The sequence below is a fragment of the Trichoderma harzianum genome (assembly GCF_003025095.1).
Source record: "Trichoderma harzianum CBS 226.95 unplaced genomic scaffold M431scaffold_3, whole genome shotgun sequence".
NCBI classification, from domain to species: domain Eukaryota; kingdom Fungi; phylum Ascomycota; class Sordariomycetes; order Hypocreales; family Hypocreaceae; genus Trichoderma; species Trichoderma harzianum.
The window spans coordinates 2,543,980-2,571,424 of NW_020209251.1; the positions used below are offsets into that span (position 1 = coordinate 2,543,980).

Here is a 27,445-nt window from a genome sequence, read left to right on the forward strand (position 1 = left end):
AAATCAGCAGCCATGGGTATCTTCTCCCGCAAACAAAAGTCTCCTCGGGAGTCGGGCATCCTCGAGTCTCAGTCCACCACCAGCTTCGGCTCCTCCACATTCCGCGGCCTGGCCAACAACCGGGTCTCTGCCGGCAGCATGCTCACTCCCAACACGCCTCTATCACCGATGCCTTCAATCAAAATACCAAAGATTGATCTGCCTCGGCCGCCGGACCCTCAGCTGGATCCCGCCGGCTACCTGCGAAGCTTGACGGCTGTGCGAGAGAGAGCCAAGGCCCTCATGGAGAAGGCACAGGATAACGAGCTGGTCCACTTCGACGTTGATATGAACAAATTTCCAGATGTTGTGACGTTTGTCTCTGGACTAATCAAGGTATGTTTGCAGAAGTTCTTGGGTGGAGGGAGTGCAAGTTTTGGGATAGATATGGGCGCAATAATGAAATTGCTGCATGGTGGTATCGAGTTCAAAAGACTTGCTGGAATGGCTTGGGCTTTGAACTGTCTACCTTATTCAACCCAAAAAGTTTTGGGATGTCAGATGCGGTTTACTGTTCGCTACATGCTTGTGTAAACGCCTTTTCTCCCGTTTTCTATACCCAATGCCTCCCAACTTCCGCGTTTCAAGCCTAGACTAACACCAATGTGCTTGTACAGCGTGACCACGAAGCTCCTTTCCAGGACATTCCCAGCCATGGTCGGTATCAGCATTTCTGTGTAGGAGGTCGAGATCGGGTAGTCGAGCTCTTGAATAGCTGGCCCGAGAGCGTCGACAACGCAGAGCGATGCCGCCGACTCATCGACCTCTTCACCATCAGCGTACTGCTGGATGCGGGCGCTGGAACCACCTGGACCTACAAGAGCGTTGAAAATGGCAAAACCTACAGGCGCTCTGAGGGTATCGCAGTCGCTTCCTTGGAGATGTTCAAATCAGTAAGCTTATCTCAGCATTGTCATTGGAAGTTTTGGCATCTGACTTGGAATGTCTAGGGAATTTTCTCAGCAAGCCCAACCAACAAGCATCAGGTTGACAAGCGAGCATTGGGGGCTCTTAACACAGCCAAACTTGCCTCGGGTATGCAGGCCGACGCCGACAACGAGCTCATTGGCTTGGAAGGTCGAACAGAGGTCCTAGTCAAGCTGTCAGAGGCTCTCGACGAGCATTCCGAGTTCTTTGGGGCTGATGGCCGTCCTGGTAACATGATTGGTGAGTGAAAATTTGCCTTGGCATGAAGGGTTGCGTGCTTTCTAACTGTTTTGCAGACTACTTGCTCTCACACCCTGCAACCCAAGCATCATCAGTTCTCATTGTCCCCCTGCCAATTCTGTGGAATCTCCTGATGGATGGTCTCTCCTCCATCTGGCCTACTCGAACAGCAATCAACGGCGTCCCGCTTGGTGATGCCTGGTCCTGTGAAGCCCTGCCCGCGGGATCAAACTCGTGGGAATCTATCCTGCCGTTCCACAACCTGACACAGTGGCTTGCGTATTCGCTCATGCAGCCTATGCAATCCCTGCTAAATATGCACTTTGCCGGCACAGAGCTGCTGACGGGCTTGCCAGAGTACCGCAACGGTGGCCTCTTTGTCGACTTGGGTGTCCTGACTCTCAGGGAGGAAGACATGGCTCGCGGGCTGGCTAATTACGGCGCGTATTGCAAACAGTCTGGAATCAAGGCCATTGAAGTCGCGCCCATGTTTGAGGCCTCGGACGATGTCATTGTCGAATGGCGAGGGCTGACAGTCGCTCTGCTCGACAAGCTCTTGGAAGATGTCAATGTGGCACTGGAGGCGGAGCTGGATGGCCATGAGATGACCCTGGCACAGCTGTTGGAAGCTGGCAGCTGGAAGGTAAGAATCACTTGCTCTGACACAATGCAGATTATACATTAGGAACTGGACTAACATACCTATTAGGGAGGTCGTGAGATTGCTGAGATCAACAGGCCAAACACCAAAGAGGCGCCGATCCTGATCGACAGTGACGGAACCGTGGTTTAATCCAAGTGACGGATGATTCTCTTTTCCTTCTTCACACTCACTCCCCTTTGCTTCAAAATTACTGTTTAACTACTTATACCAACTTGCACCCTCCTTTTTTTTCTCTTTCAAATGTTTGGGATGGTACGTATTGATTTGTCTGGGCCTGTTTTTGGGACGCGAATGATGAGCACTTTTTCGGTTTTTGTTTGTTTCCCTTTGTCTTTTTTCGGTGTGCTTCTTTTTCACTCATAATTAATACGATACTAATGAATCGTACAAAAATGTCAACTGGGAGGGAAAGAGGAAAAAGGTGGAATTTGGGTTTGTTTGAGAGAGAAAGAGAGGAGAAAAAAAAGAAAAAGCTTGGTATGGAATGTTATTGTTGTGTGTGTGTACGTAGGGAACTTTGGAGGCAAAAGAACAAAAAACGGGAAGACAGACAGAAAGAAAGAAAGAAATAGGTAGTTAGAAACTACCATATAGGGCTTGAGCTCGAGAGATTTCTTTTTTCTATATATACTCTCAAGCAAGGCTTTTTGCTTTTGAGAATCGATCGTATTGTCAGGAGTGTTTCTTTTTTTCCTTTGAATGCTTGTCTATTTGCTTTGAACAGAAATTTCGCCCCCTTTGTTTATTGTACAATGTCTCAACTTTGCTTGCAGTCGTACAGAGTTTCCACCCATCCATCCCTTTTCTTTCTCTCTCGCTTTTTTTTTTGTTCTCGTTGTATACATCTACGTACGGTATTTACTTTACACTAGCGGTAGGCTTTAGGTAGTACATGGATAAGAAAAGAGAAGAAAGGGGTGTGTTATACAAGAAAACGCTCCCTAAAACGCTCCGTTCTGCTTTGGCTTTCCCCCCTTTGATAGGTAGCATCTCTACTGCTGCCGTTCTCCCCTCTGTGATATATCCTCTATGTGTTCCGGATTTTGTGTTCCCTTGAATTTTTTTATTTCTTGCCCTTGTATTTCAACTCAAATTGCTCGCGCTCTTGCTGTTTCCGCGTGGTTTCTAGCTGGCGGATCAATTCTCGGCGCTTCCTCTCTGCCTTCTCCTGCTCTGTGCCCGAGTACGTGCCGGTGTAGTTGGACACGGACTCGGAGACGCCCTTCTTCATGTCGTCGAGGCTGCTGGTGAGGCGTTCCCTAAGTCCGGCCATGCCGGGGGTCTCGGTGCGGGGAGCCTCGTACTGTATGGTCTTTTGAGGGGCGACGGCTTCGTCGACGGGGCCGTTGGGGAGGCCGAGGGAGCGGCGGATGGAGGGGATGTTGAGGATGAGGGCTGTGAGGAGGGTGGAGCCGCCGAGGGCGACGGTCATGAGGTTGACGGCGGCGGAGAGGAATGTGGTGCCGATGAAGCCAACGGTGCCGAAGATGTACATCATGGGCTTGAGCATCTTTCTCTGCTGCTTGGGCGTGTGCTTTGCGTTGATCTGGGGGAGTATGTATGTTAGTCATGACTATTAGGATGCGAGAGGAAAGCCAACAAACTTACCAGAAGGGCACCCATCATCAGAGCGGTACCGGTGGCGGGGAGGATAAAGTAGGGGTCTGTGGCGGCAAGGTCGGCAAACCAGAGGAAGCCGGCATTTTCAAGTGAAGGCACGGGAATGTGCGTCATGCCGCTCACGATACGGAAGAGACCAAACGTAAAGGGGATCTGCGCAAGAGACCACAAGATGCCCCAGTTGCTGACGCCGTACTCGGTCCGTAGCAGTTTGTTCAGGACCTGACCACGCTGACGCATCTCCATATCGCTCTCCTGGAAACCTTGCTGGACCAGCTTCATGGCCTCGTTGGACCGCGGGTCTTTTCTCATCCTCTGCATGACGGCGTTGAACTTGAGACTCTGGATCTGGGGGTAGAACATGACGGCCCTCAGCAAGACAGCCGTGGCCATGATGGAGGCGCCCCAGCCCAGCCCTGACCAGACGTGAACGTGCTCGAGCGTCCATTGCATGATGGAAGTGAATCCCCAGCCGTAGTCGAGGCCAATGGCGTGCAAGTAGCCAATCTCTTCGCGCATGTTGAGAATGTCCTGGCCGTTGATAAGCGCCGAAATCGAGGAGAGGTCGACATCGGAGGCGGCGACGGCGGCGGGCTCAGTCGCAGATGCAGCAGCCGCGGCGTCGGTCGGAGCAGCAGAGACTACCGTAGAGGCTTGTTCCGCCGGTGCGGGAGCAGCAACGCTTGCTGTCTCTGGTGTTGCGGCAGCGGCTTCGGCAGCAGAGGCGTCCTTGTTGCCGCTTCCACCCCAACCCCACAGAGAGAGCGATCTTGACGATGAGACGCCTCCCAGGACAATTGGAGCGGCAGCTGCATATCGAGTTCGGAATGGTGACGATGCCGTCGTCAGTCCACCATTGACCTTTCGCAACGAGGTGCCGAATTGCCGTCCATGGCCCAACTTTCGACTCGAGAGGCTCTAGAAGTGGGATGGTCAGTTCTGCAAAAAGTCTCACGTTTGCAAAACTACATGTACACGGATAAACAGATGGAATATCCTGCTCACCACCAATCGGCTCTGCGTCTGCGTCCAGGCTCCCGGTGAGGGGAGGGAGCGCGCAATCCCTCTGCTTGGAAGCATTGCGACGATTTGTCGAGGTTATATATGGATGAATGCAATTCGGATATCAAATTGTTGCGCCCGTCTGGGGAATTTTTCGATGTGGCGGATGAACCTCGGACCTACCCCACGCCACTTTGTGATCTGCAGATTAAGCGGCGCTACTTCAACTGCGCGGGTGTCTGATGCTAGATGGATGTACTCTGCATAAAGGCGGAGATCTCAGGGCGATGGATATGCAGTAAGAGCTAATTAGAAGAAGACGCAGCTGTCTATGCCACGAGGAAAGTTGAATTGGTTTATTTTAATGCAATGGCTACAGCTTCGTGCAATCTGCTGGTGGTACAATTCGCGGCCACTTATCCGCCGCTACTAGCTGCCAATATGGTTGGGGAGCTCCGAACTTGCAGCAGATGGGCCACAATCTTCTGGAAAAGCGCCTGCATCTGTTTATTTAGACATGATTGATTCATATACAATGCCCCTATCATCCTCATTCCATTTTCCCCTTCTACTCTAAGCTTGCGTAATCATTTAGCGAAGGCCCGGGTCGCTCTGGTCGTTCACGGACTTCGATGCCTGGGCCAATGGGGTGGGCTCGTCTTCGAGAAAGAGGGAAAACCTGTATGCAACCACGTTAGCCACTCAACTGCAGCTTGCACTTTCAATGCTGGCCATTTTATTTGGCAAATAAAGGGACGAGGCTTGTGTTGTCTTGAAACCACGTTGGATAGCAAGGAAAGTCCAGTTAACATAGAACTGACCTTTGTACCGCCCCATCCTAACCGGAATGCTGCCTCATGAGCAAACAGCTCTCCAAAACCCAGCATCATTCCGTTGATGAATGGCAGAACTAGATTGATGGCGGCGCTCCGTATCAGATTCCATGCTGTTGGGGGCTTGTAGAGAATAACCGGCGAGTTCGATGACGAAGGTGATGAGACCTCATCGCCTGGAGAGTACTGCTCGCTGTCGGACCGCATGGTGATGCCGGAGTCGGCCAGGTGGGTGCTCAGATCGTCGGTAGACATGGTGACGGCTTGTCCAGGAACCTCGTGAAGCCGTGGAGTTGACGCCTCGACGCTGGACAAGGAAGAGCGCGCAAGTTGGTCCTATGATGCACACACTTGAAGTACCAAGTTAATGCCGATGGTCGCTCGGCACAGGCTGGATATTACGTAATCTGACATCGGGGTCGGTGGATCGCTATTCCGGTGGGGCCAAGTGCCGATTTACTGCATTGAAGCTCTCAAGCTTGCATGACGAAAGAGAGCCGCTGCCTTGCTTTGGTAATCGTAAGAACAGCAAAGCACTGCACTTTACTCAACCAACGCGTCTTCACTAAGCCAGACATACGCCTTGAATAAGAAAAGGACAGCTATAGATTTCAAACATTTCATTCTTTTCACAATCATCTAGCACAGCTTCCGTCTCCCACTTTGTCAACGAACTATCTACCTTGTTGTTCACGACCCCTCACAAGCAGCCATCATGGTGCGGGACGACGAAGTCAAGGATCACGATGAGATGGTACGGGACTTTGTTGCCATGAGCGGCGCCTCGGTAGAAGTGGTTCGTCGATACATTACATATTATCCAACAGATTATGCAGTACACATGCTGACAAACGTTGGTTGACTTGTCTAGGCCACTCAGTATCTCGAATCAAACGACTGGGACATGCTATCTGCCTGCAACTCCTTCTTCCACGACGAAGATGAGAGAAACGACGAACGACGCCGGCAACAGGCTGCAGACGGAACGCTAGAGCAGTACAGCGGACCGAGAACCTTGGATGGCCGCCCTGCGCCCCAAGAGGACTTTTCTAGCTTGGCATCCCGAAAAACGAACCAGCAGAAGAAGAAGGGCATTGCGACGCTAGGCTCCATAGGTAGCAGCTCTGCTGCCCACCATGACGACGACGACGATGATGAAGAGGACGACGAAGAGGAAGACGATGGACGAGGCAACCTGTTCGCTGGTGGTGAGAAATCTGGGCTTGCTGTCCAGGATCCGAGACAGGAGGGTGGTTCGAGGAAGATTATCAATGACATACTTGCCAAGGCGAAAGCGTGAGTGATGAGTTTGCGTAGGATGTTGTTTTAATAACAGGCCGCTGATAACTGTACAGGAACTCAAGACAGTCCGATGCCAACCCGGAGGCCGGTCCTTCTCGCCCATCTCATTTCCGGGGTACCGGCGTGACACTTGGTGGAGATGGCGTCGAGAGCCGAAGCATCCCAAATCCCCAGGGCCATGAGCGGCCTTCTGAGCCCCCAGTCGAGCGAGTGCTTCACATCTGGCAGGACGGATTCAGCATCGATGATGGCGAACTCCGTCGCTTCGACGATCCTTCAAACGAGGCGGACCTCGCACTTATCCGATCAGGCCGGGCTCCCCTGCATCTTATGAATGTGCAGCATGACCAGTCGGTAGACGTCAAGCTTCACCAGCACGATACCCCGTATAAGCAGCCCCCAAAGAAATACAAGCCGTTTGCCGGCACTGGCAATCGCCTTGGCAGCCCAGTCCCCGGTGCTACATCCACGACCTCTGCGCCCGCTTCTTCCGCCGCAGCTTCTTCATCCTCTTCTGCTCCTGCACCGAGCGTCGACAACTCACAACCTACACTCATGATCAGAATCCAGATGCCCGATGGATCAAGACTTCCTGCGCGTTTTAACACCACGCACACTGTTGGAGACGTCTACGGCTTCGTTCAGGGCGCTTCTGTGGAGACTCGTAGTCGGCCTTGGGTGCTGTCGACGACGTTCCCCAACAAGGAGCACACTGATCATGCTCTGGTTCTAGGAGAGATGCCTGAGTTCAAAAAGGGCGGAACTGCTGTGGTCAAGTGGGTGTAGGTTTGATGATTCGGGCAATGATGGAGGGATGGGTTTCTTTTTTTTTTTTTCGGGCTCTTAAACAAGTTTAGTAAAAACTCATAGATGAGTAGAGACTGTTAAATCGGTCAATTCCAAATAAGGCATGGAATCACAGTGCAGTCTAATGTCTCTCACGTTTTACTGTAGTCGTGTTCATCCAAGGCGGTGACATTTTGTCCAATCTTCTTAGCAGTCATTAAAAAACTATCGTTTGGTTTTCTGCGCAATCTTGCACTATGGACTGTTCTAAGTATATACAGAAAAAAAAAAAGTAAACATAAAAACACTGTTGCTACGACTCAGAAGATAGCCAAGGTATTCTTATTCTTATCCCGAAACGCCCTCCAGTAACCAGCTTCGTAAATTCATTATGATTCCCTGTTCTTGAACAATCCCTTAAAGCTCCCAAAGTCGCCTCGCTCTACGCTGCCGCTGCTTGTATGGCTGCCGCCGGCGCAGGTGCAGGCGTATCCAAGAATTTGAAATGCTCAATGGCAATCTGGCAGTTAAGCATGGCAGCATTGAAGCGCGCCTCGCCCGGCGGCAGGACCACCATCAGGTAGGTGTTGGTGGTGAACTTGAGGATGAAGAGACTGAAGCGCATGCCGGCCTTGTGCTCCATGCGGATGAACTGCTCGGCGTTGCGAGGCGTGCCAGTGAAGCGGGAGATGCTCTGCTTGAAGTGCTTCATGATGTTGGACATGCGCTCGAGGCGGTCCTCGGTGGGGTTGCGGAGGCCCTCGGGCGAGGTCCATGACGAGACGGCGAGGAAGGACGTGCGCTCGAAGAGGAGAAGCTCCTCGGCCTCGATGGCAACGCCGAGGTTAGCGAGGTTGCGCTCGATGACGGCGAGGTTGGGGACCAGGTCGTGGATAATGGACGCCCAGGCTTTGTACAAGCTTTGATCCCAGATGGACGTGGCAAAGGGCGTCAGGTCGACGGTGCTGATGTCGACGCCGACGGAGTTGACATATTCGACCGTCTTTTGGCGGACGAGCCTGACGCGGTCGTCGTAGACGGTCTCACGAGCATTGGGCACGACGAGGTCCATCTTGTGGACGAGGATGTATATCTTTGCGGCGGGCGAGTACTGCAGCAGTGCGGAGAGGATGGAGACGTAGGTTGCGAGGTCGCGGTCGACGTCGCGCGACTCAATGTCGAAGACGTAGATGAGGACGCCGACGTTGGAGAAGACGTGGACGCGCTGCTGGGAGAGGTAGTTCTCCATAAAAGCTTCCTGGCCGCCGCAGTCCCACAGGTTGAGGGTGAGGTTGCCCAGGAACTTGACGTGGGAGAGGTCGATGTCGATGGTGGCGCCTCTGTATTTTGCGTGTGAGTAAAGAAAAGGTACCGGGATTCTTAGATATCTCAGTAGGGAACGGACTCACAGTCTTCGGGTGTCGCGTGCTATGTAGTTGCTGAAGATGATGCTGCGCATGCTCGACTTTCCGGAGCCGGACTTGCCCATGAGGAGGACCTTCTTCTTCTTGGGTTTCTTGACTTCGTTGCGGAGGTCGGAGCCGGCATCCGGAGGGGGTTCGCCAAAGGAAGCCATGGTGGAGGGCGAATGTGATTGTGGAATGTTACTGTTGTGTTGGAGAATAGGAAAGGAATAAGTTGAGCTCGGAGATGGTGAAAGTGAGAGAAGTTGAAGTGGGAGAGCTTCGAATTAAAGGCGGCGGTACATGCAAGGTACCCTGAACCGGCCGATAGCACAGCGGGGAGGCGCTTGTTGCTGGGTGTACCTGTGTGTACCTGGAAGTGGGCACGTGCAATTGCTGGTGTAACGTCTGTAAGATTGGGCATTTATTCTGGCTGGGTCCTTTTTAATGAAGCTATCAAGATACTGGCTGGGTCTTTGTTTGCTGCCATCAATCTCCCTTATAATCATCCCTGTTAGGATACATGTGCAGCTCTACATGAGGCCCGTGATGCATGCAGCAATACCATGGCCGCCCGCAAGTACCTCGGCGGTAGCAAACAAGTGCCACCTCTAAATCCTTTAGGCAGATCCAGAAGCTAAACGGCAGCATTATCAGCTCTTATCTGCGCCTTATGTAATCCGCCACCTGAGGCAATGGCCAGCACTTTGAAACCACATGTCAACTCCAATTCAGATCATCGCGTCACTCCCATCACCTCCAACCCACGCAATCCCCCGAGCGCCAATTCCGAGAATGTCGCAATACTACAACCAGTACGGCGCTTCTGCTTCTCCCTCGGCGACCGAGAACCTCCAGTTCTACCACGGCTCGTACCAGGCCACGCCCTCACAAGCTCCCCCGACCAGCTATGGCGTACCACCTGGCGCTGGCTTTCGCGAACAGAGCGGCCTGAGGACAGGCTGGCTGGCTGCCTTTTCTGCAGAGGGATACGACAATGAGCCTTCATTACGAGAGGAGTTGGGCGTCGACTTTGGACACATGCAGGCCAAGACGCTTGCTGTGCTGAACCCATTCTCTCCTATCGAGCGGCTGGAGCATGTCATGAACGACTCTGACCTGGCCGGACCCCTGTTGTTCGTTGTTCTCTTTGGCGCTTTTCTCCTGTTCAGTGGCCAGGTCCACTTTGGATACGTCTATGGTCTTGCCCTCATGGGATCGACGGCTCTGTACATGATTCTCAGCTTGATGACGCCGGATACACCTCCAGGATACCCCGGCGCCGATGTTTCGCCTAGCACGCTCACATTCACCCAAAACGCCAGTGTATTGGGATACTGCTTCTTGCCACTTGTCCTTACGTCACTGATTGGTGTGACCATGCCACTGGACTCTACAGCTGGATACATCATTACGACTTTGGCCATTTGCTGGTCAACATCAAGATCAAGCGCCATCTTTTGTGGTATGATTCAAAGCTAAGACAAGTTAATTTAAATCCTGTGAAGGCTCAGATATGCTAACTTACAACTACCTATATAGCTGTCGGCAAAATGAGAGATATGCGCGGGCTTGTGGCGTATCCAGTAGCCCTGTTCTACGTAGGGTTTGGCATCATCACCATCTTCAACAGCCGAGGCAAGGCGCAATGAGCAGAGCCAGCGAGATGGTACAACACGGTATAAAAGGACTCATGTCGAAACGGTACATGGCAGGTGCATGACAAAGGGCGAGGGCTGGCTTCCTCTGGGATACAAACATGGAGGATTATGTCGGCTCATAGCCCTTGCCACTTTTGATACCTCGATAGAGCGAAGGAATCGACTTGATTGAACAAAGATCTAGCCGTTGAACGGGAAGGGACGTCACATATCCTCTTGGCGAACCACGCAATACTTTCATGTCGGTATAGAGGTGGTCAAGCTGCTACAGCAAAATAGCGCCTGTATAATAAGGGGGTCGACTCGGCTGCTACTTTTGCATGCCGCGGTTTCTTGGATAGAACCGGGAATAAGTTTGTACGAGAAAGAGAGAACTCTAGATGTACGTTAGCGGCGCTGCAAGCAAGGTTTGGGATGTATTATTTTGTGAAGCAAGGTTGATACGAGATTTGGCAGGCATTAGTGCCAGATACTCTTTACATTAATACCGAATTTATTCACGCCCAGATAGCAGTTTTGTTAAGCCTCCTTGATGTAGGTGTATCACCATATAATACTTGTTTTTGTGCTCGTATTTGAATATCGTCGAATTGATCATCATTCATGACTAAAGTAATGGTACAGTCGGATATCATACTAGATAATAAGAAAAAAGACCCCCTTCCTGCCAAACGAACTGGTCGTTGAATCATTCATTCCTGTGGTATCTCTTGCAACCAGCCAACCCAAATCATTACCGTGTACATTCTGGAAGAAACCTTTCAAACATCAAAGGCTAGACTATCGTAATCATTGGCTCAAGATTAGACAAGTCTGCGGCCTGTGGCATCAACATTGGTGGCATTTCGACTGTCCACGGCTGGATCTAGCTTGTTCAGAATGTCATGTCGATGAGGCCCTGCCGTCGTGGGAGCCGGTCCAGCCACGCCAGCTGGGAAGATAGGTCTGGCATTTGACTGTGCTCCGGCTCCAACTCCGCCAGCACCAACTCCACCGCCGACTCCTCTGGCTCGATGGCGGTCTGCGTCAGAGTCGATTCGTGGATCCGCAGCATTGGCCATGCGCGAGCTGTGAGGGCCATAAGTGCCCTCGGGGACATTTCGAGGCTGGGCGGCCGATCCGGGGACGACGTTTGTGCCCTTTGTGTAGTAGTTTGCGCCTCCGGCCTGGCCCTGGGCGAAGTCGACGCGAGGGTCCAGCGCGTTCGCCATGCGGGAGTTGTGCTGGGCGCCGTACGGGTTGTTGCTGCCCATGACGCCGCCGCCGGCGGGCATCTGTCCGACAGGCTGCTGGCCTGGGAAGCCAGCGGCAGCGGTGTTGTTGTGGGAGCCTCCTGTGAGGACTTGCATGCCGCCGGTGCCGCTGTCGACGGTGGGATCGAGCTTGTTCATAATGTCGTGCCGGTGAGGGCCGGCAGTGAATGGGGCCGGGCCGGGGAGGTTAGCGTTTGCGGCGGCTCCGGGCGCTCCACCTACGGCGCCGGAGGCAGCGAGGTTTTGCTGCTCTGCTGCCACGGCGGCGTTGTGCTTTTTGTTGGAGAGAGGCATTGTTGTGGTGTTGTGTTAAGATTGATAATAAGATGGTAATTTTTGAATTTGTTATGATTTTTGAGAGTAAGCAGTATCACAGGGTTGATCCTTTGCGATGGGCATATTTATATCCATTTTGCAGCATCCCGTGGCAAGCCCATGACACACATCCATGATGTCGTCATGATGCACGAAACTTGCAAACAACTTGGATAATGAGTACCTAATTCAGAACCCGTATTTGCCATATCGAACCCATGGCGCCGTTCTGGAACCGGCCGTTGAACCGTTGTGGCGAACCATGATGATCATGACGCTGCTAACCGGTTATGATGGAGCCTGGCTTGCCTGGGGGCGGACGAGAACGCCAGGCGACCTGTCACGGGTGGTACGCCGCATGTCGATCATTTGGAGAAATATGATTTGATCTGCCGCGTTATTACAGTTGTGGAGGATAATCAAGTGATTGTAGATTCGCTTGATTCGGTACATGCTCGTTGTTCTTGGTTGGCTTGAGAAAAAGGTGACGGCGCTTTGCTCATAAACGACGTCACCATGACAGGGGCCAACGAACGGAGACAGAAACTTATCGCACTTGCGCACATACGCAGGAACCAGTTATATCCTACTGTAGAATTGGGATGACTCAGGGCTTGGGACAGAGAAAAACTAGGTTACCCCAGAAATTAGCTTTCTCTCCTGCTTTTACACGACACATGATGAGGTCAGTACCAGGTACTAGTCTAAAGCTTCAAAGTGCATGCACACTCCCACAGCATCACAACAATCGAAGTAACGGGAAAGCTGCAGTCATTGATAATTACCAAACTGATTGTTCATATATTTTGTTCATATTGTATTTGGATTATCCATTGAGTCAACTTCGCAGCGCAATATGCACATCGCTCGCTCAACTCATCAGCTAAAAGGGTTCGACTAATATCCTCCCACGTCCTTGAACCATATGGCTAGAAGATTTCGACACATCACAACTTGAAAAAAGAGAAATAGAAGTTTAAATCTTCTCCGATTGTGATACTCGGCTTTCGCCCTTCTCCTCGTCCATTGGCTCGTCGATGGCCTTGCCCTCCGAGTCGCTCTGCTCGACACCAGCAACAACACCGTCAAAGTTGCGGCCGCGTCGCTCAGGTCCAACCATGACAGTCACAAAGATACCTGTAGCGATGATGGCCGTGGCAATGCCCATGGTAGGACCGTAGGCCTCGGCCTTTGTACCGCCGGCGACAGTGACAAAGGTCTTCTCTGAGATGGCGTTGACGATCTGGGCCGAGGGCGAGGAAATCATGTTACCGAGCTGATAGGTGACACCAGGGAAGGACGAACGGAAAGCAGGGGGCGACAGTTCGTTGAGATGGATGGGAATCACGCCCCATGCACCCTGGACGAAGAACTGCATGAAGAAGCCGGTGGCACTGAGAGCTCGCTCGCCTTCGGGGAGAATCCAGGCGGGGATCAGGATGGCGGACATGAGAGCGGCGAACATCATGGTACGACGACGGCCCACGAACTGGCTGACGTATCCGATGATGGTGCCTCCGACGACGGCGCCGGCCTTCATCAAGATCGAGGCACGAGAAGCGCCGGCATTGTCCAGCATTTTCTGCTCGAGCATGAAGGTGGTGTACGAGTCCTGCGACGTGTGCGAATAGTAGTTGAACCACGTCATGAGGATGATGCAGTAGACGCACATCTTCCACTCCTTGGCCAGCATCGTGCGAGTCTCGCGCCAAAAGGCTCCGGGCGAAGAAGCCTTCTTGCCGGCCTTTTTGGCATCGAGAAACTGCTGGGACTCGGGGAAGGGAATGCGGAGCAGGCCAACGCCAATGGACAATCCAGCTGGGGTAAGAGTTAGACAGGATTCATGATACACTTTGCGCTGAGAGCAACTCGAAATCATGTTTTCAGGTCACGTACCTCCAATCCAAAAGACGGTCTTCCACGAATCGGTGGCGCCCCCAACGCCAAGGTTGGCGCACGCAGCCAAGACATAGCCCATGGAGTAGCCTTGCTGCAAGATGCCTGACATCAAGCCACGCGCGTTGGATCTGGAGAGCCAAGAGATGTTAGTGTCGTGAAGCTAGAAGCAAAGATGGTGGCTTCGATTTTGAAAGAAAGTAATAAGAAGATACCAAAGCAGAGAAAGGGGAGAGAGTAGAGAGAACAACGAGCGAGGAGAAACTGTAACACTTACGGACACTGCTCCAGAGCCATGGCAATGGCATTGCCGTAAACACCGCCCATAAACAGGCCGAACAAGCTTCGCACCGCCAGAAATTCCTGAAACGTCTTGCTGTAGATGGTGGCAATCTGAAGCGCTCCCAACACCAGCATGTTGAAGACCATAGGCCACTTGCGGCCCCATTTGTCACCCGCCAAACCGAAGATGGCGGCGCCGACGGAGCGGAGCAGCAGCGTGAGCGTGATGGCCGTCGTGATGTTCGTCTTGGAGGTGTTGTAGTACTTGGACAGCTTCACCGTCTGAATCGAGAGCGCGTGGAAGTCGAAGGCGTCGGCCGTCCAGGCGAGCCATCCGACGATGAAGAAGATCCAGTCCTTGAGCGACAGCTGGGCGAACAGGCTGATGGGGTTCTTGAAGCGGTCGGGCTCTTGCCACTCGCAACGCGTCTCGCCGTAGCCGTTGGTGACGACGACGCGCTGCTTCCAGACGAAGAGATCCTTCCACGACTGCTTGGCCGTGGCGAAGACGCCCTTGGCCAAGTCGTCGGCGGGCTCATTCTGCCTTGTAGTGCTGTTATCTGCCATGGTTCCCGGGGATACTACACTGTATGAGGTGACTTGTATGTAGTATGTCAAGAGAGGGGATAGGGGAAAGTATAAGATGAGAGGCGCTGGGCCTTGTTGGCGTCGTACAGGCTCTTATACTTGTACGTGGCACGAGAACCAACAGAAGGCTTTGGCCATGGGCGAGAATGTGATCAGTGCGACAACCTTAATTATATACCAGATGAACGCAATGGCCCAGCTGGGGAAAACACGAAAGGGTCATGCATGTCTTACGACATTTTCCGACGCCGACATGGGGGCACGAACAATACTGCAGACGCACGACGCTGAAAAGATCGTCCCCTCCTAGATCTGGATCCCGGCTGTATTAACTCGTACGCCTCGTTTTCTTTCTTGCTCCGAATCCTGTGGATGGGACTAACAGCCCACGAGGCTTGAGGCTAAGGTTGACTCTTGGACGAATAAAGCTTTTGGGGCTTCACACTCGGTTTTTCGAGTTGCTGTTCTGGATATCGGTTCTATAGGTACAAAGCAGAATACAACGCCATGACAATACTACGCTACGCCATGTGCTAGCTGTCTCCACGCTTCCGCCTTATTCTCTTCAAAGACCCAGGAGAGAGAGAGAGAGTCCCATTTTTTTTGTTGCTAGGCGGGCGTCCCGAATCACGGAGTAAGGAATAAGCACAAGCTGCGCCTAGACATGTCCTAGCGGTGTCACGGTCATCTTCCGCAAAGACAGACCTGGGGAAAGATGGGCCAGATACATCAGCTGGAAGGGATCGGGATGAGGAGATGCGGGGATGACCCCATGGAGAGAATATTGGGGGTTACATGGGTAGACAGAGGAGAGCAATAGAGAGAGAAACTTGGGGATAGTCGTGGCCTCAAAGCCCGGCTTCAAAGCCCGGTCCTGGCACGGACTGGACTCGGGGGAAAAGTTGTCATCATGCGATGGGGAACTTGGGGGAGTGGAGAGAGAAAGTACATGGCTTCGTGTAATGTGAATGGCGATAGGAGGAGTGCCAGGATGTGGCGACTTGTCGTGAAGCAGAAGCAACAATACGATGCGATAAATAGCTTAGTCTGGGGGAGCACAGCGGGCTGAGCGATCTGCAAACGCCTGAAAGAAATGTCGCGGATACGCGAGACGGTTCGCTTGGCTGATGCCACGAGTACGAAAGTCTGAGCAGCAAGACACATGCCATGTACATGTAACGGTGTTGGACACGCAGGATTAGGCGATGCTGATAGGATGACCGAACTCCAGGCTTGATTCCATAACAACTACAACTACCATCACGAGGAGATATGGATAGAAACCAGGATGTCCTGATCCAATCACAGTCCGCAGGGCTCCAGCCCTCGATCCCCGCTTGTAACCCTTCTGGCCACTCACCGAGCGTGTCGATATTAAGATTGAGGTTTACCTTAGTATTAAGCTTAAGCGCTCCCATGGTGAAAGGCTATATGCTGGAGAAGAATGCAACCCCAGACTGATTTTGCCCGCCGGCTTCGCTCCTACACCAAGCAGCCAACGACATCAGCCAGCAACCCCAGGCCAACCCCAAGACATATCCCTGCTAGCGCTGGCGTTGACTGTGGGGTTTTGAGTCTAGAGCAAGATGGTGTGGAAGATTTGAATATTTGAATGGGGACCTTTTGCGGTCTAAGAGAGTGCCAGTGCGTACCAAGAGTCTTGGCCCGGCTCTTGCAAACGGGTTTGAGTAAGCGCCCAGAGCCAGGGACGGACGAGAAGCGAGTGGATGGGGCAATGAGTCAATGAATTAAGAGGTTGAGTCAGATTCTATCGCTCCATCTATCTCCTCTGCTGTCTATGTAGTCTGACTTCTCCAAGGCCAAGTCTTGCCCTTACTCTATAAGCACATAGTTTACGGAGTACTCTCCAACCGGTTCTTCTTCTCCGTCTCTCGGCCAAAACTCCTTACAGGAGAAAATCCGGCGTTGCATCACTCCTAGCCTTGGCCGCTTCTCCACGCCTCACACACCATCTCTGCTTGCCGGTGCCCGTGCTACGACCCGTCCAAACTAGCATAGACGCAAGACGACGATCGAGATGGCTTCCACAGCTCATCATAGGCTCCTCACAATGCCTCTAATCTTCTTCAATCTCTCTTCCTTCCGCCCGCTCTCACCACAGATAAAAAAAACACCGCGTAGAATCCCTCCCTCCCGTGTGCTGGAAAAAAAGGCCAGTTTTTGTCTCTCCTCCAGTCCCATGCAAGGGTGTCGGCAATCCCTGCTTTTGCCTTGTTTCTCGGCCATCTTGCCAAATCTCCTCCAATCAGACGGCTTCTTCCCCTCGTGACTCTTTTTTTCCCTTTTTCTTTTTTTTTTTCGAAGAGCGGAGCCCAGCTCCATTTGCTTGCGAGAGCCGCCCAAACAGCAGTCAGAAACGGGCTCTCCGGCTCCCGCCACTTACAACCTTGATTACAAGCTTAAAAGTTTGTGGCGTGGCCGCTCCATCTTTTTGTCCCTTTTTTTTTTTTTGCCCATTGCCACCAACGGGTTTGTGTTAGCTAGTACGAAGTGAATTGGTATTGTGCTGTTTGTCCGTCTATTCTCCTTCATTTCACATGACTTATTGAGGTTGGAAGAGGTTAGAATTGTCTCTCCGCACGTAAAGGCTTGGCTAAGATGGAGTAGAAGATGCCAAGTCGTCTTACTAACTGAGCAAGGGTACAACCCCTTATAGCAACACCTGTAGATCCTGTTTCATAGATGTATTTTTTACCTCTTTAGATAGAATAGTCTTGCCTTGGAAATAGGCACAAGACAGAGTCAAGGCGCATTATTGATCAAGAAGACTAAATGACCTGCTGATCTAGAATAGTCCCCTGTTTCTAAAAAGGGCCCTCAAAATCATCACCAGGCTGTTCGTCTTTGCCAGTCTCCATCTCAATCCCACCCTCAACCGCTTCTATCCACTGGCGCACATCAGGATAATTGTTCTCGTCTGCAATAGCCGAATAAACCTCAACGTCGCTATAGACTTCTTCGTCATCGTCATCATCAGATAACTCGTCCAGCTCTCCAGAAGCGCCACACATCGCGGCTATACGAAGAAGATTCCACGATAACTCGAGAAGCTCAAAAGAAGGCATATGATCTGCGTTTTCTGACTTCAGTACAAAAGTTTGGCCTGTATTAAGCATTAAACCGCTTTTTCGATGAGCAATCTTATATCCCCAAGATTTACCGTCATTAATGCCAGTTTGCTTCTTAAAAGTGGCAAAATTCGTTACGATAGAGTTCGGCTTATACTTGCTTTCATTAAGCCAGTGAAATTGAACGCGAACGCCTTCTTCCAGCTTTTCTAGTGGTTTAAGTGCCGCTTTGCAGTCATCAAGCCAGGTATGAAGTTGTCGATTTATACAGATCAGATTTTTGGGAGACTCTGTAATTTTGCGATCCCTAATTAACTTGGAAAGTTTATTCTTTGTTTCCTCGCCCCAAAACATCTCGAGCATATTCGTTATACGCGAGATAGCTGCATTTTTCGAGACGCCGAATGGGAAAATATAAGCAGCATGTGGGTCGGGCATACCAGTGAAACAGCATGTGTTATCGTCTCGACTCTTGCACTAAAAATTATTAGAGAGATTAAATACGAATAATAGTAAGCGGTCTAGATGCTTACAAGTTTCACTGCCTCGGAGCTTCGCGTATAACTTGTCGAGGTGGCCACACTTAGATCTACATTCGCTGGCGCATGTGTCGATGGTGATGGCTGCCCAATTGAGAATTGCTGACTAGCCATGATTGGTCGAAGAGCATGGGCTACTTGAGACATTGAGGAAGATTCTGAGTTGGATCTGCCGTGGCCTCGGCTTCGTTTCAACGGGCTTGGCTGCATTGACGGCGAGGGCGAATTATCGCTACTATTGGCCTCCGACGTCTTGCGTTGACGCTTCTGTGGGCTTGCTTTGGTCGACCCTGGAGGAGATTTAATGTCACTATTTGCGACTGATGATGCCACCGACGTCGACGCTGATGAGTCTCCTTTTTGAGGGCCTCCTTTATTAGCAACTGGAGAGCATAAGGTTAGTGAACAATTCTCGACCAAGATACTAGTGAAGATCTCGAGGAGACATACATGCTCGAATGCCGTCTAAACTTATACTTTGCCATTGAGCAAGCATACGATCAACTTCAGCTTGATTTTTGAGTTCACTGGATTCCTCCAGTTGAGCGAGTCTCGACTCCAAAACACTCACTGGAGCCACCATAATAACCGCAAATAGTGCTGCACTGATCTTGCTGGCGGATGTGACCGCAACGTTATTAATTCGGTTAAACATTTGACGTCGAGTCTCGAGAGCATCTACATAATCTTCAACGGGCTCATCATCAAGGTTATCGGCAATGAGGTCCGCGATATTATGAGGCACTTCCTTGGCTATCTTGATGATGCCCTGTAGTTGCTTTGCGGCGTGCAGTCTCCGTAGCTCTTGCAACTGGTCATCTTCAAGTCTCATCAACGTATTCAACTTCCACAGCTTCTCCAGCTGGGTGTTGTCGAGACTCGACAACATTTCACGCATCGTATTCTCGCTCGGGGGAGGATCCATGATTCTCTAGACTCGAGATTCTAGTCAATATGATAAAGGTCGAAAAAGACTGGGAAGTGCGTAGACTCACAGAGAAAAGACACGGGCTTTATAGGCGTAAGAAGAAGATAAAAACCTAGAGATGTCCAAACTTTGAGAGTGGTGTGTGAATGATCTAAAAGTTAAGGGTTTGGTCAAAGTCAAATGAGAAAAGTGGCTTGCGGTGGGTTGTGAACTATATTTCAGGTTGCGGGTCAGAATCTTCTCACTTTTGTTTATGGCCAAGGGTAAAACCACGCCCCGTTGGCGTCACTGAAGCAACCCTTTTATTCATTTGGATAAGCCCATATGCTTCAACACCTGCTTTATCTGGTGGGCAATTTAAAAGCATCACTCCGCGAATGAGGCTCAACGATTGGCACACAGAGGAGACATTTCTTCTAGATTAGACAGACTTACGATTCACATTATGTTGTTCTAATTAGGTAGCGTATTCATCACACCTGCTTGCGGTAAACACCTGGGATGAATGGTGGCAATTGCAGCCACTCGATCCGAACGAATAATTCTACCTCGATCGAGACCTGCATATGTGTCACACCCAAAATAGAGATATTATTCTAAAAATGTTAAGTGAATATTTTCGTTTCTCTTCTAATAAGTACATGTCGCTACCATTTTTGAGTAGCTGTAACTATTTCTGCTACTGAACAATGAGTTTGTGTTTAGGGTAGGCATTAGAGAGATCTGCCGGTTGGTAGCGCAACACGAGGAGATTCAACGATTTCTCATACAAGCGGGTTGCAATTCATTCCTGTATTGAGTACATAGATTTGCCAAGCTATAGTTATTTGGAGGGTAAGTGAGCTGGTTGTAAAGAGAATCGTAAATTAGCAATCTCCAATTCTGGTGGGATATTCTTAGAGACGTGAGTTGTTGGTACATCGGTTATACCTGGAGTTCAATTCCATCGCTCGATAGGCAAATCACAGTATGTACGTCCACATTTTAATATGAGAACTCGCCTATAAGCTGCTAATTGTCGTGGAGGATTTGAATTAGTGAATTGACAATGGGCACTGTCACATACAAATACTTGAATCCAACAAATACTACTCGCCAAGTGCACTTCTGAAATGCTCATCTAGCGAATTTAAGAATTCTGTGAAGCGTTCAAAGCCGTTTGGACACAATGTCGAGGGAATGCATATATCGGTTGGATGTTCATATATTAACTAAACATGCCCTACCAACCTATTATTTAGTAACCTGCGGAACCCCAGACAATCCAACTCCATCGAGGAAAATCCTTCCATCAAGTATACCATCTCCACTCCGTATAACGCTGCAAAGCTCCGAAAACGACCCCAAAGTTGTCATTAACAGAACATTGACATCTCAAACCAGCTAATCGAGAATTTACTGGGGGAGGGCATCCTGGCACAAAACACCGAGGTCGGCCTGAAGACTAGTTAGTAACTTCTTATCGAAGATACGTAAAGTATGAGAGCACTTACGATGCCGAGGGTGCAGCACTTGGCCGAGAGACCAACGCGAGCACAGACATCGTCCAGGGGGTTGAGGGGAGAAGTGACTTCCTTGGCTAAAGGCATTATTAGCACATGCTCTTTACATGAGATGACGCATTTGATGACTCACGAGTCTCGCAGTTCAGGTAGAGGAGATCAAGGATACCAGCGCCACAGCACTTGGGGATGTTGTTGGTGACGCCGGCCGAGCAAGGACCATCGTAGATATCGAACTGGTGCTCCTGAGTGGCCTCCGTGGCGGGCGCGGCAATGGCCAGCGAGGCGAAGAGAGCGATGGCAGAGAACTTCATCTTGAACAATGTTTATTGCGATTGGTTGTTTGTTTGAGTCGTAGAAGAGCTGATGGGGATGAGGGGAACAGATTGTATCCAACGAAGGACGAACAGCCTCTATTTATGCTTCGGACGGTCGGCTCAGTTCTCCTCTGGATTCTTCCCACAAGCCACTCGCCGTGTCATTGATAGACACTCATTGTCGTTCATTTCGGGCTGTTTGCATCTCTTTGGATATTATTGTGAGACTCCCTTGCGTCGCCCAGCCAGTCCCCGACCAGTCATTCCACGACAACCGGGAGGGAATCTAGCCTATGGCAGAGCGTTGCGCAAATCGCACCTCGGAGCGGCCCGGCCTCTTTTCCTTGAGTCCGATAGCTGAAAGACATAACACCAAGACCTGAAAATGTTCGTGATGCCCAATCTTGCTCTCGAAATCTGAGACATGGGCGCCACCTTCCGTTGCCCAGCGGAGGGACTGTTGCAAGCGCATGCGGAGGAACTGTAAGACATTGTGACGCCCCTTGCATTTTGAGATGAGATATACGCCCTCTTGGAGGGTGCCCAATGTGTTTTAAAGCCACACACAATATTATAACAACGATATCTTGACGAGAAAGTTAAAGGGAAGACGGCCGGAAGACAGACCTGCTGTCGGATGGCGGTGTCAGTTCATATTCGGCAGGACTGAATCGTCCGAAAAAAGGAGGACACACACGTTGAAAGCTGCAAGTGTTTTTGTTGATTTCTCTCGAATGAATTGCTCCGAATCGATAAATACGAAAGGAATGAACACACATATCTCTTACGTTGCAAAGTCTAGACAGAGACGGCGGTAAGCGCAAAATCTATGATGGCGAAGCGCAAAGTAGAGGAATGGCGACGAACCTGGTGCTATTAGATCCTCACCCATTGTCGATCTTGAGTATCCTGACGAAATATGAGACTCTTTGTCTTGGATTCAGCCCGTAACTTTGGATCCCGCATACCTTTGAGTTATACATGCTCTCCCATTATTATGCACAAGGGAGTGTGTGTGTCAGGCAGCAGGGAGCAGACGGCAGGCAGCGTCAGCAGTCAGCAGTACCCCCGATTGCCGTTCATAATGCTTGTCATTGCTATTACGGAGTACAATAGATGGATAAAGACAAGCAGAGCCTCCATGAAGTATTGATTATGTGGCTGCTTCATGGGATAGTCTTGTAACGTGTTCACACACTTGGGTCAGCGAACCCAAATACGACGCACAAATGAGCATCTAAAGGCAAAGGAGAGCTGTTTCCGTACGAGAGCATCAAACTAGTACGAGTATTAGTATAAATCATCTTACACTACTCGTACATCATCGAGATTGCCATTCTTCATATGAAAAGCTAGTAGGACCATTTGCTCCATCACCGCCTGAAAAGGGGTCTCACACATGCGTCCGGTGAGAGCTGCATGTTTCTTTCTTTCTTCTCGAGGGAGAGGAAAATACGACGGGATGGAAGTACTATTTGCAGAGAAAGAGAGTCGAGTTTGGCGGTCAGACTCGGCTCACGGCCTTGCCAAGATGCTGTGCAATTGGTGTCTGAGGCATTACAAATCGGCTCCCCATCTTAATCTATTTTTCCTTGCTTTTTTCGGGGGCCAAAGGATAGATATGAATTGCCTTGCATTAAGTTCACCACGTTACGTCGATCCTTGCCAGCGAGGAGCAGTTGAGATGCTGGCTACGTGTTTTCTGAACTAGTCACATACCACGAGCTGGGTCGGTCCTTTTTCCGGGGCCAGCCGAGGAGGGTCATGAAAAGGAACTGCTGCTATGAAGGCCAAGGACGGAACATGATAGCGAGAGGTCACTTGACCAAAGACACGCCGCCGTCTTGGACACTGCTGCTCCAATCAAGTCCCTAGAGGTACGTGTGAAAGCTGGGTCGGTGGATTGGCATGAATGCGTACTCATATATCCATAGCTTCACCGCAATGAGTTTTTCTGCACCCTGGTCAGCCGGTGGTGATGCAAAACACATGATATCCTATCCAACCAACACCTACGAGTACATCCACATCACACCTGGCTAGCCCACATAAACTAGACTGACCTCATGAGTCTCCACGGAGCATCGTCCCCTGCTCTCCCATGATAAAGCATATAAATGCATTACTCATAGAAATTGCCCATCGGGGTCTTGCCAGCTGGACTTGTTCTATCGCTGACTGATGTGTGTGCCATCTCTCAACCAGAGATGACACAGCCAGCCACGATTAATCCTTCCGCTTCGCCGATGAGATAAATAGCCTGCAGAAGAGTTGCCAAATAGAGCCAGTGTGGCGTCCGTGTAACCCCCGTGCAAGTGGTATGTACGACGGTAAGAAAAGCCCGGGGCACCACTCCGAGGGTCGCGGAGGCGGACCGCTATTACTAGCAGGATAGACAGAACGACAGGAGGACCGTGCTGCATGTATTATTAGACTGGGCGAAATTTGATAATGCGGGTTGACGACAGCTCGGACCTCTCATCCCCTGTTCATGACGGACGACGCGCATAACAAACTGCCACTGCATATGCACATGTATCCCTCAGGGATACTCTCTGGGCGAGACGATTCTTTTCCTTGTCACGGCCTTTGGTTTGAATCACACTCCAGGGTGGCAATGTCTAAGCGAGGCTGTAGTTTGAACCTCGAAAGGAATGAAAATGACCTCTATCCTTGCGGAAAAATCCGTAGTGGTTGCTGTTGCTCTCGTCGAAATAGGCATAATAACTGTGCTTATCCTAGGCAGTAAATAGCAAGCATGGAATACTGGTAGATGTAACCAGCCATCTAAACAAGGTACCCTGTAACTCAACGGGAAGGCTTGATTTTGTAATTCAGAAATGGCGGGCTCCAGTTGTCTCTGAGGCAGTCGCCGTAATAACACGCATCGATATTGCTAAGTTGTTGCTCGTATCCATCCATGCTTTTATCCAACCACTGATACGACCAATATAGAGCAGGGAGCAGGAGCAGCAATACCGGCACTCACTACCTGTAACAGAACAGGTGCTTGGTACTGGGGTTTCGCAGCTGGGGGATTGGGACCAGCTCTACCGCTAATTGGGCTGGCCGATTCCATGGAGTTTGTGACGATGGAGTCATGTCTCATGACTCCTCGTTTAGATACGACAAATCGGCCAGCTCAGCTGTGCTCTCTAGGGGCACTTCGCCTAGCAAAAATGAATGGAGTAGGCACTGCAATCCTCGCTAGCAATCGAACCTCGCTTTTCCGTGTGTGTGTCTGGGTGTGTGTGCATCGCAGTCTACTGCACCTGCGCGCCCGTCACCCAAACGCCGCTAGACAGGCTATAACACACATATTATGCAGCCCAGGGTGCTGGTCTGGAATGGTAAACGTTGATCGGTGACCCCGCGGGAGAGAGATGTAGGTTATCCTCGTTTCCAACGCCATACGAGAGTGCATGAATTCAAATGGCGTTTTGGACCAAAGGATCGATGACCAGGGGCCAATGGATGCCAATCAAACACACGTGCTAACTTTGTGTACCTTGTCATAAATTGTAAGGCATGTACGCATCTGTAGTAAACTACATGTAAGCTGCAGTTGAAGAGATGGCGCATGCCGTCGGACCCGTAGTAAGCGCCCATAGTCTCGGGACGATGCTGCTGATGCTGCCGCTACCGTTGCTGCCGCTGCTGATGATGATATTGCTGCTGCTACTCTTCAAGTCGTCCAGCTGCTCGAAACGAACAGAACGTCGTAGCCGCTTGCCACATTCGTCGACCTTGAGGTCTTTTGGTGTTCAGCACTGGCTGCCCACACTTGGCACCCCTGTCTTGTTTTGGATAACTTGTCAGTTGTCGAGTTTGTCCGCTGGCAGCGCTAGAGCAAGCTTCTGCTGCAGCCGATTCAAAACGGATCGATTGGCCTCTGTTTGGCTGCATCTATTCCTAGTTGCATCTGATGTGGTCCAGTGGTTGCGGCCGAGGCCAGCACCACTCCGGACCTCGCTTTACATAATGTGCCCCCGGTTGTCTGGGTCTTGGGATCCAGCTGCCTGGGATGCGCTATTCCATGCACCACTAGCATTGATAGAAGCAGAAGCGGGATATAAAAGCGTATAGCCGAGTGCTGTACGGATATAGGCTTGTGATGCCATCACAACTCGGCATGGATGCTTCGTAATACTGAACAAGCATGTCTGCAGTGGGCACCGCGTGTATCGAGAATGTTCCGTGGCGCCTCTCTAATTGTATACTGACGTGAGATACTGTGGAGCAGCGGTTGTACGTGCTCGTACAGTACAGACAGTATGGGAGCCCTGAGGGCAAGTGGTGATGCGACTGGCCAAAGATTGGATGGAGTAGGACCAGGAGGTGCCGCAACACATGCCGCACCCTGGCGAGAAACCGCGGACAAGCTTCCGTAGATCCTAAATTGCTCTGACTCGCGTTATTAATCGAGGGTTGGGCGAACCGAGTAATGCTGGGAAGTTTTTGCGTTTTGCATTGGCTTGGCCGGGCTTCAAGCAAGCATCACGCCTCCCCCCATTGCGAGAGGAATGGTACCATGTTTCAGACGGCCACCATGTGAGAATCCCGTGCACAAGAGATACGAGTACAGGGTGATCTCGGCCGAGCTGTCCAGCCTCGCCTTATTGCCGATATTCAGGTGTTCCGCAGCTGACGATCCACGTAGCATCCCGCATTCTCTATCCAGGCCAGGATGCCAAGTTCCCCGTGCCCTGAATACCGGCTGTCTGGGCCAGTCTCCTTTAGCTTCGGTGAGCAAACAAATGACTAGCGCGGAGCAATCCGGATCGTTGCATTGACAGGTGGATGATGCTGATGCTGTTGGACACGAGCAAGGCAAGGCAGCGGAGGTTCGATGATGACAGTTGAAGGTGTTTGTTTCAGTTGCCGCGTTCGCAGAGACGGGCTGCCTGCATTTGCATTTGCATTAGTACCTGTAGCAGTAGCAGGTACATGCAGGTGCGGTGACCCGTGCAGCGCGTTGCAGGTAAATGTACCGGGCAGCCATGGGCATCCTCAGGCCTCCTGCTGCAGTACGGACCAGGCTCTAGCGGAGACTTTTCCTCTGTTCTTTTTGTCCCGGCTTCCTTCCTTCTATTGTCCCTCATGCACATCACCATTCATCCAGCATACAGTACAGTAATTGCCTCACTGCGCCAAAAAGGACACTTTCAACAGCGTCGCCTATCTGTCCAATCGGTGAGCAGGAACGAGGACAAACAAATCGGCTTCTATTGCCGGCCAAGTGCTGTTGGTCGCTAACATTCTGTGCCGCTAGGGATGTTTGCGCGCTCCTCATCGGCTTCTGCGACCGCTAGCCGGCTTCGAGGGCCTTTTCTGCGGCCTCTGTGTTGTTGGTCCAGGGTTTGTTTTTTTCTTGTCTGAGGCGGCTCTGTCAATGCAACCCGTCAAACCGGTTAGCTATTGACGTGCTACTGTAATGTGCATGCGGAGTGGTACATACGAGTCCAAGTGCCAGAATGGGGTGCATAGGGGGGCCACTCCGTCCAGAGAGCTTGGATCGTCAAAGCACTTCTGCTTTTGCTCTGCCTTGCTTTGGTCTGCTTTTGTTATACCTTGGTGCGTCGGATTTGACAATGCCTGCTTGTTTCGTGCGAGGCCAAGTCTCTCGTTTTAGATCATCCATCACCCAGGCCTGGAATTATCAGATTTCGCTTCCCGCAAATCTGTCGCGTGGCGCCCATGGATTTGGAGATGCTGCTTGGGATGGCGCAGCTAATTTCTCACCGCTTCTCGATTGGATCCCTCCCCTGGACCCTCAACGCACTCATCCCGCCACCCTGGTCGTGGGCGATTCTTGGATCCTTCGGCCGTCTGCTGTTGGGTCTCCCGCGGATACCGGTGCTATGGAACCCCGCCCGTTTCCCCCGTTATTAATTGCTTCTTCCATCTTTGCCGTCCAATCAGCCGTCAATGTCTCAACCACATTGTCGGGTTCAATGAGCTGGCCCCTCCACTCCCCCTCCAGAGTTGCACACGTCATTGCCAACCCGGCTTTTAATCTGCACCTTGATATTGCTAGCCCGGGAAACTGGGTAAAGACACCTGCGGCGTCTCAGCGGCCTCATCCAAGTCTCTCCTGCTGTGTGCTATCCATGCTATGGTACTACGGCTCGTACTAACTGCTTGGCCGGGAACTCTAGGTAGAGTTTCATTCCGTTGACAAGGGATTTAAAATTCTCATTCTCAAGCCGTCCCGCCCCTAATCATGGCTCGGCCCGCCGCCTTATACAGTGTAGAGAGC

At 51.1% G+C, this 27,445-nt stretch overlaps 14 protein-coding genes across 14 annotated transcripts; 6 read left to right on the forward strand and 8 right to left on the reverse strand.

The window, feature by feature from the left end:
* Positions 1-138: 138 nt before the first annotated feature.
* M431DRAFT_492402 (hypothetical protein) lies at positions 139-1,999 on the forward strand (the record flags this gene model as incomplete). The annotated part of the gene is made up of 5 exons (XM_024917007.1): positions 139-375; positions 657-932; positions 990-1,206; positions 1,263-1,849; positions 1,916-1,999. 5 exons carry the CDS (start codon positions 139-141, stop codon positions 1,997-1,999), a joined length of 1,401 nt encoding a protein of 466 aa, XP_024777842.1.
* Positions 2,000-2,466: 467 nt separating this feature from the next.
* M431DRAFT_517746 (hypothetical protein) lies at positions 2,467-4,613 on the reverse strand. Its single transcript, XM_024920343.1, has 3 exons — positions 4,496-4,613; positions 3,479-4,408; positions 2,467-3,416 (listed from the first exon to the last, which is right to left on the reverse strand). Exons 1-3 carry the CDS (start codon positions 4,568-4,570, stop codon positions 2,934-2,936), a joined length of 1,488 nt encoding a protein of 495 aa, XP_024777843.1. The 5' UTR covers positions 4,571-4,613; the 3' UTR covers positions 2,467-2,933.
* Positions 4,614-5,060: 447 nt separating this feature from the next.
* Positions 5,061-5,580, reverse strand: M431DRAFT_3169 (hypothetical protein; the record flags this gene model as incomplete). The annotated part of the gene is made up of 2 exons (XM_024914267.1): positions 5,061-5,171; positions 5,314-5,580. 2 exons carry the CDS (start codon positions 5,578-5,580, stop codon positions 5,061-5,063), a joined length of 378 nt encoding a protein of 125 aa, XP_024777844.1.
* Positions 5,581-6,040: 460 nt separating this feature from the next.
* On the forward strand, positions 6,041-7,413 carry M431DRAFT_79247 (hypothetical protein; the record flags this gene model as incomplete). Its single annotated transcript, XM_024922798.1, has 3 exons — positions 6,041-6,121; positions 6,197-6,621; positions 6,681-7,413. 3 exons carry the CDS (start codon positions 6,041-6,043, stop codon positions 7,411-7,413), a joined length of 1,239 nt encoding a protein of 412 aa, XP_024777845.1.
* A 442-nt stretch (positions 7,414-7,855) lies between these two features.
* M431DRAFT_79454 (hypothetical protein) lies at positions 7,856-8,989 on the reverse strand (the record flags this gene model as incomplete). Its single annotated transcript, XM_024922822.1, has 2 exons — positions 7,856-8,753; positions 8,823-8,989. The coding sequence occupies 2 exons, from the start codon at positions 8,987-8,989 to the stop codon at positions 7,856-7,858; spliced, it is 1,065 nt and encodes a 354-aa protein (XP_024777846.1).
* A 622-nt stretch (positions 8,990-9,611) lies between these two features.
* M431DRAFT_77381 (hypothetical protein) lies at positions 9,612-10,468 on the forward strand (the record flags this gene model as incomplete). Its single annotated transcript, XM_024922568.1, has 2 exons — positions 9,612-10,281; positions 10,359-10,468. 2 exons carry the CDS (start codon positions 9,612-9,614, stop codon positions 10,466-10,468), a joined length of 780 nt encoding a protein of 259 aa, XP_024777847.1.
* A 490-nt stretch (positions 10,469-10,958) lies between these two features.
* M431DRAFT_505718 (hypothetical protein) lies at positions 10,959-12,518 on the reverse strand. The gene has a single exon (XM_024918676.1). It carries the CDS (start codon positions 12,022-12,024, stop codon positions 11,281-11,283), a length of 744 nt encoding a protein of 247 aa, XP_024777848.1. The 5' UTR covers positions 12,025-12,518; the 3' UTR covers positions 10,959-11,280.
* Positions 12,519-13,021: 503 nt separating this feature from the next.
* On the reverse strand, positions 13,022-14,790 carry M431DRAFT_78602 (hypothetical protein; the record flags this gene model as incomplete). The annotated part of the gene is made up of 3 exons (XM_024922718.1): positions 13,022-13,863; positions 13,942-14,072; positions 14,219-14,790. 3 exons carry the CDS (start codon positions 14,788-14,790, stop codon positions 13,022-13,024), a joined length of 1,545 nt encoding a protein of 514 aa, XP_024777849.1.
* Positions 14,791-17,577: 2,787 nt separating this feature from the next.
* On the reverse strand, positions 17,578-19,443 carry M431DRAFT_528940 (hypothetical protein). Its single transcript, XM_024920752.1, has 4 exons — positions 19,435-19,443; positions 18,890-19,375; positions 18,434-18,822; positions 17,578-18,377 (listed from the first exon to the last, which is right to left on the reverse strand). Exons 2-4 carry the CDS (start codon positions 19,362-19,364, stop codon positions 17,637-17,639), a joined length of 1,605 nt encoding a protein of 534 aa, XP_024777850.1. The 5' UTR covers positions 19,365-19,375; positions 19,435-19,443; the 3' UTR covers positions 17,578-17,636.
* A 1,319-nt stretch (positions 19,444-20,762) lies between these two features.
* On the reverse strand, positions 20,763-21,183 carry M431DRAFT_3176 (hypothetical protein; the record flags this gene model as incomplete). Its single annotated transcript, XM_024914272.1, has 3 exons — positions 20,763-20,804; positions 20,861-20,946; positions 21,003-21,183. 3 exons carry the CDS (start codon positions 21,181-21,183, stop codon positions 20,763-20,765), a joined length of 309 nt encoding a protein of 102 aa, XP_024777851.1.
* Positions 21,184-23,235: 2,052 nt separating this feature from the next.
* M431DRAFT_505726 (hypothetical protein) lies at positions 23,236-23,775 on the reverse strand. The gene has a single exon (XM_024918677.1). The coding sequence runs from the start codon at positions 23,607-23,609 to the stop codon at positions 23,355-23,357; it is 255 nt and encodes an 84-aa protein (XP_024777852.1). The 5' UTR covers positions 23,610-23,775; the 3' UTR covers positions 23,236-23,354.
* Positions 23,776-24,656: 881 nt separating this feature from the next.
* M431DRAFT_359836 (hypothetical protein) lies at positions 24,657-25,472 on the forward strand. Its single transcript, XM_024914553.1, has one exon. It carries the CDS (start codon positions 24,760-24,762, stop codon positions 25,270-25,272), a length of 513 nt encoding a protein of 170 aa, XP_024777853.1. The 5' UTR covers positions 24,657-24,759; the 3' UTR covers positions 25,273-25,472.
* Positions 25,473-25,942: 470 nt separating this feature from the next.
* Positions 25,943-26,531, forward strand: M431DRAFT_359823 (hypothetical protein). The gene is made up of 2 exons (XM_024914551.1): positions 25,943-26,379; positions 26,459-26,531. The coding sequence occupies exon 1, from the start codon at positions 26,036-26,038 to the stop codon at positions 26,321-26,323; it is 288 nt and encodes a 95-aa protein (XP_024777854.1). The 5' UTR covers positions 25,943-26,035; the 3' UTR covers positions 26,324-26,379; positions 26,459-26,531.
* Positions 26,453-27,445, forward strand: M431DRAFT_359833 (hypothetical protein). The gene has a single exon (XM_024914552.1). It carries the CDS (start codon positions 26,661-26,663, stop codon positions 27,321-27,323), a length of 663 nt encoding a protein of 220 aa, XP_024777855.1. The 5' UTR covers positions 26,453-26,660; the 3' UTR covers positions 27,324-27,445.

Excerpts from the sequence above, each read along its gene's own strand:
- M431DRAFT_517746 (XM_024920343.1), bottom strand. The coding sequence starts at position 4,570 with ATGCTTCCAAGCAGAGGGATTGCGCGCTCCCTCCCCTCACCGGGAGCC. Across the intron at positions 4,409-4,495 it reads AGACGCAGAGCCGATTGGTG|AGCCTCTCGAGTCGAAAGTT; the intron begins GTGAGCAGGATA and ends TCCCACTTCTAG. Across the intron at positions 3,417-3,478 it reads TGATGATGGGTGCCCTTCTG|ATCAACGCAAAGCACACGCC; the intron begins GTAAGTTTGTTG and ends ATACTCCCCCAG.
- M431DRAFT_505718 (XM_024918676.1), bottom strand. The coding sequence starts at position 12,024 with ATGCCTCTCTCCAACAAAAAGCACAACGCCGCCGTGGCAGCAGAGCAG.
- M431DRAFT_528940 (XM_024920752.1), bottom strand. The coding sequence starts at position 19,364 with ATGGATCCTCCCCCGAGCGAGAATACGATGCGTGAAATGTTGTCGAGT. Across the intron at positions 18,823-18,889 it reads TTTAGACGGCATTCGAGCAT|TTGCTAATAAAGGAGGCCCT; the intron begins GTATGTCTCCTC and ends TATGCTCTCCAG. Across the intron at positions 18,378-18,433 it reads GCTCCGAGGCAGTGAAACTT|TGCAAGAGTCGAGACGATAA; the intron begins GTAAGCATCTAG and ends AATAATTTTTAG.
- M431DRAFT_505726 (XM_024918677.1), bottom strand. The coding sequence starts at position 23,609 with ATGCAGCACGGTCCTCCTGTCGTTCTGTCTATCCTGCTAGTAATAGCG.
- M431DRAFT_359836 (XM_024914553.1), top strand. The coding sequence starts at position 24,760 with ATGGCGCATGCCGTCGGACCCGTAGTAAGCGCCCATAGTCTCGGGACG.
- M431DRAFT_359823 (XM_024914551.1), top strand. The coding sequence starts at position 26,036 with ATGATGACAGTTGAAGGTGTTTGTTTCAGTTGCCGCGTTCGCAGAGAC.
- M431DRAFT_359833 (XM_024914552.1), top strand. The coding sequence starts at position 26,661 with ATGGGGTGCATAGGGGGGCCACTCCGTCCAGAGAGCTTGGATCGTCAA.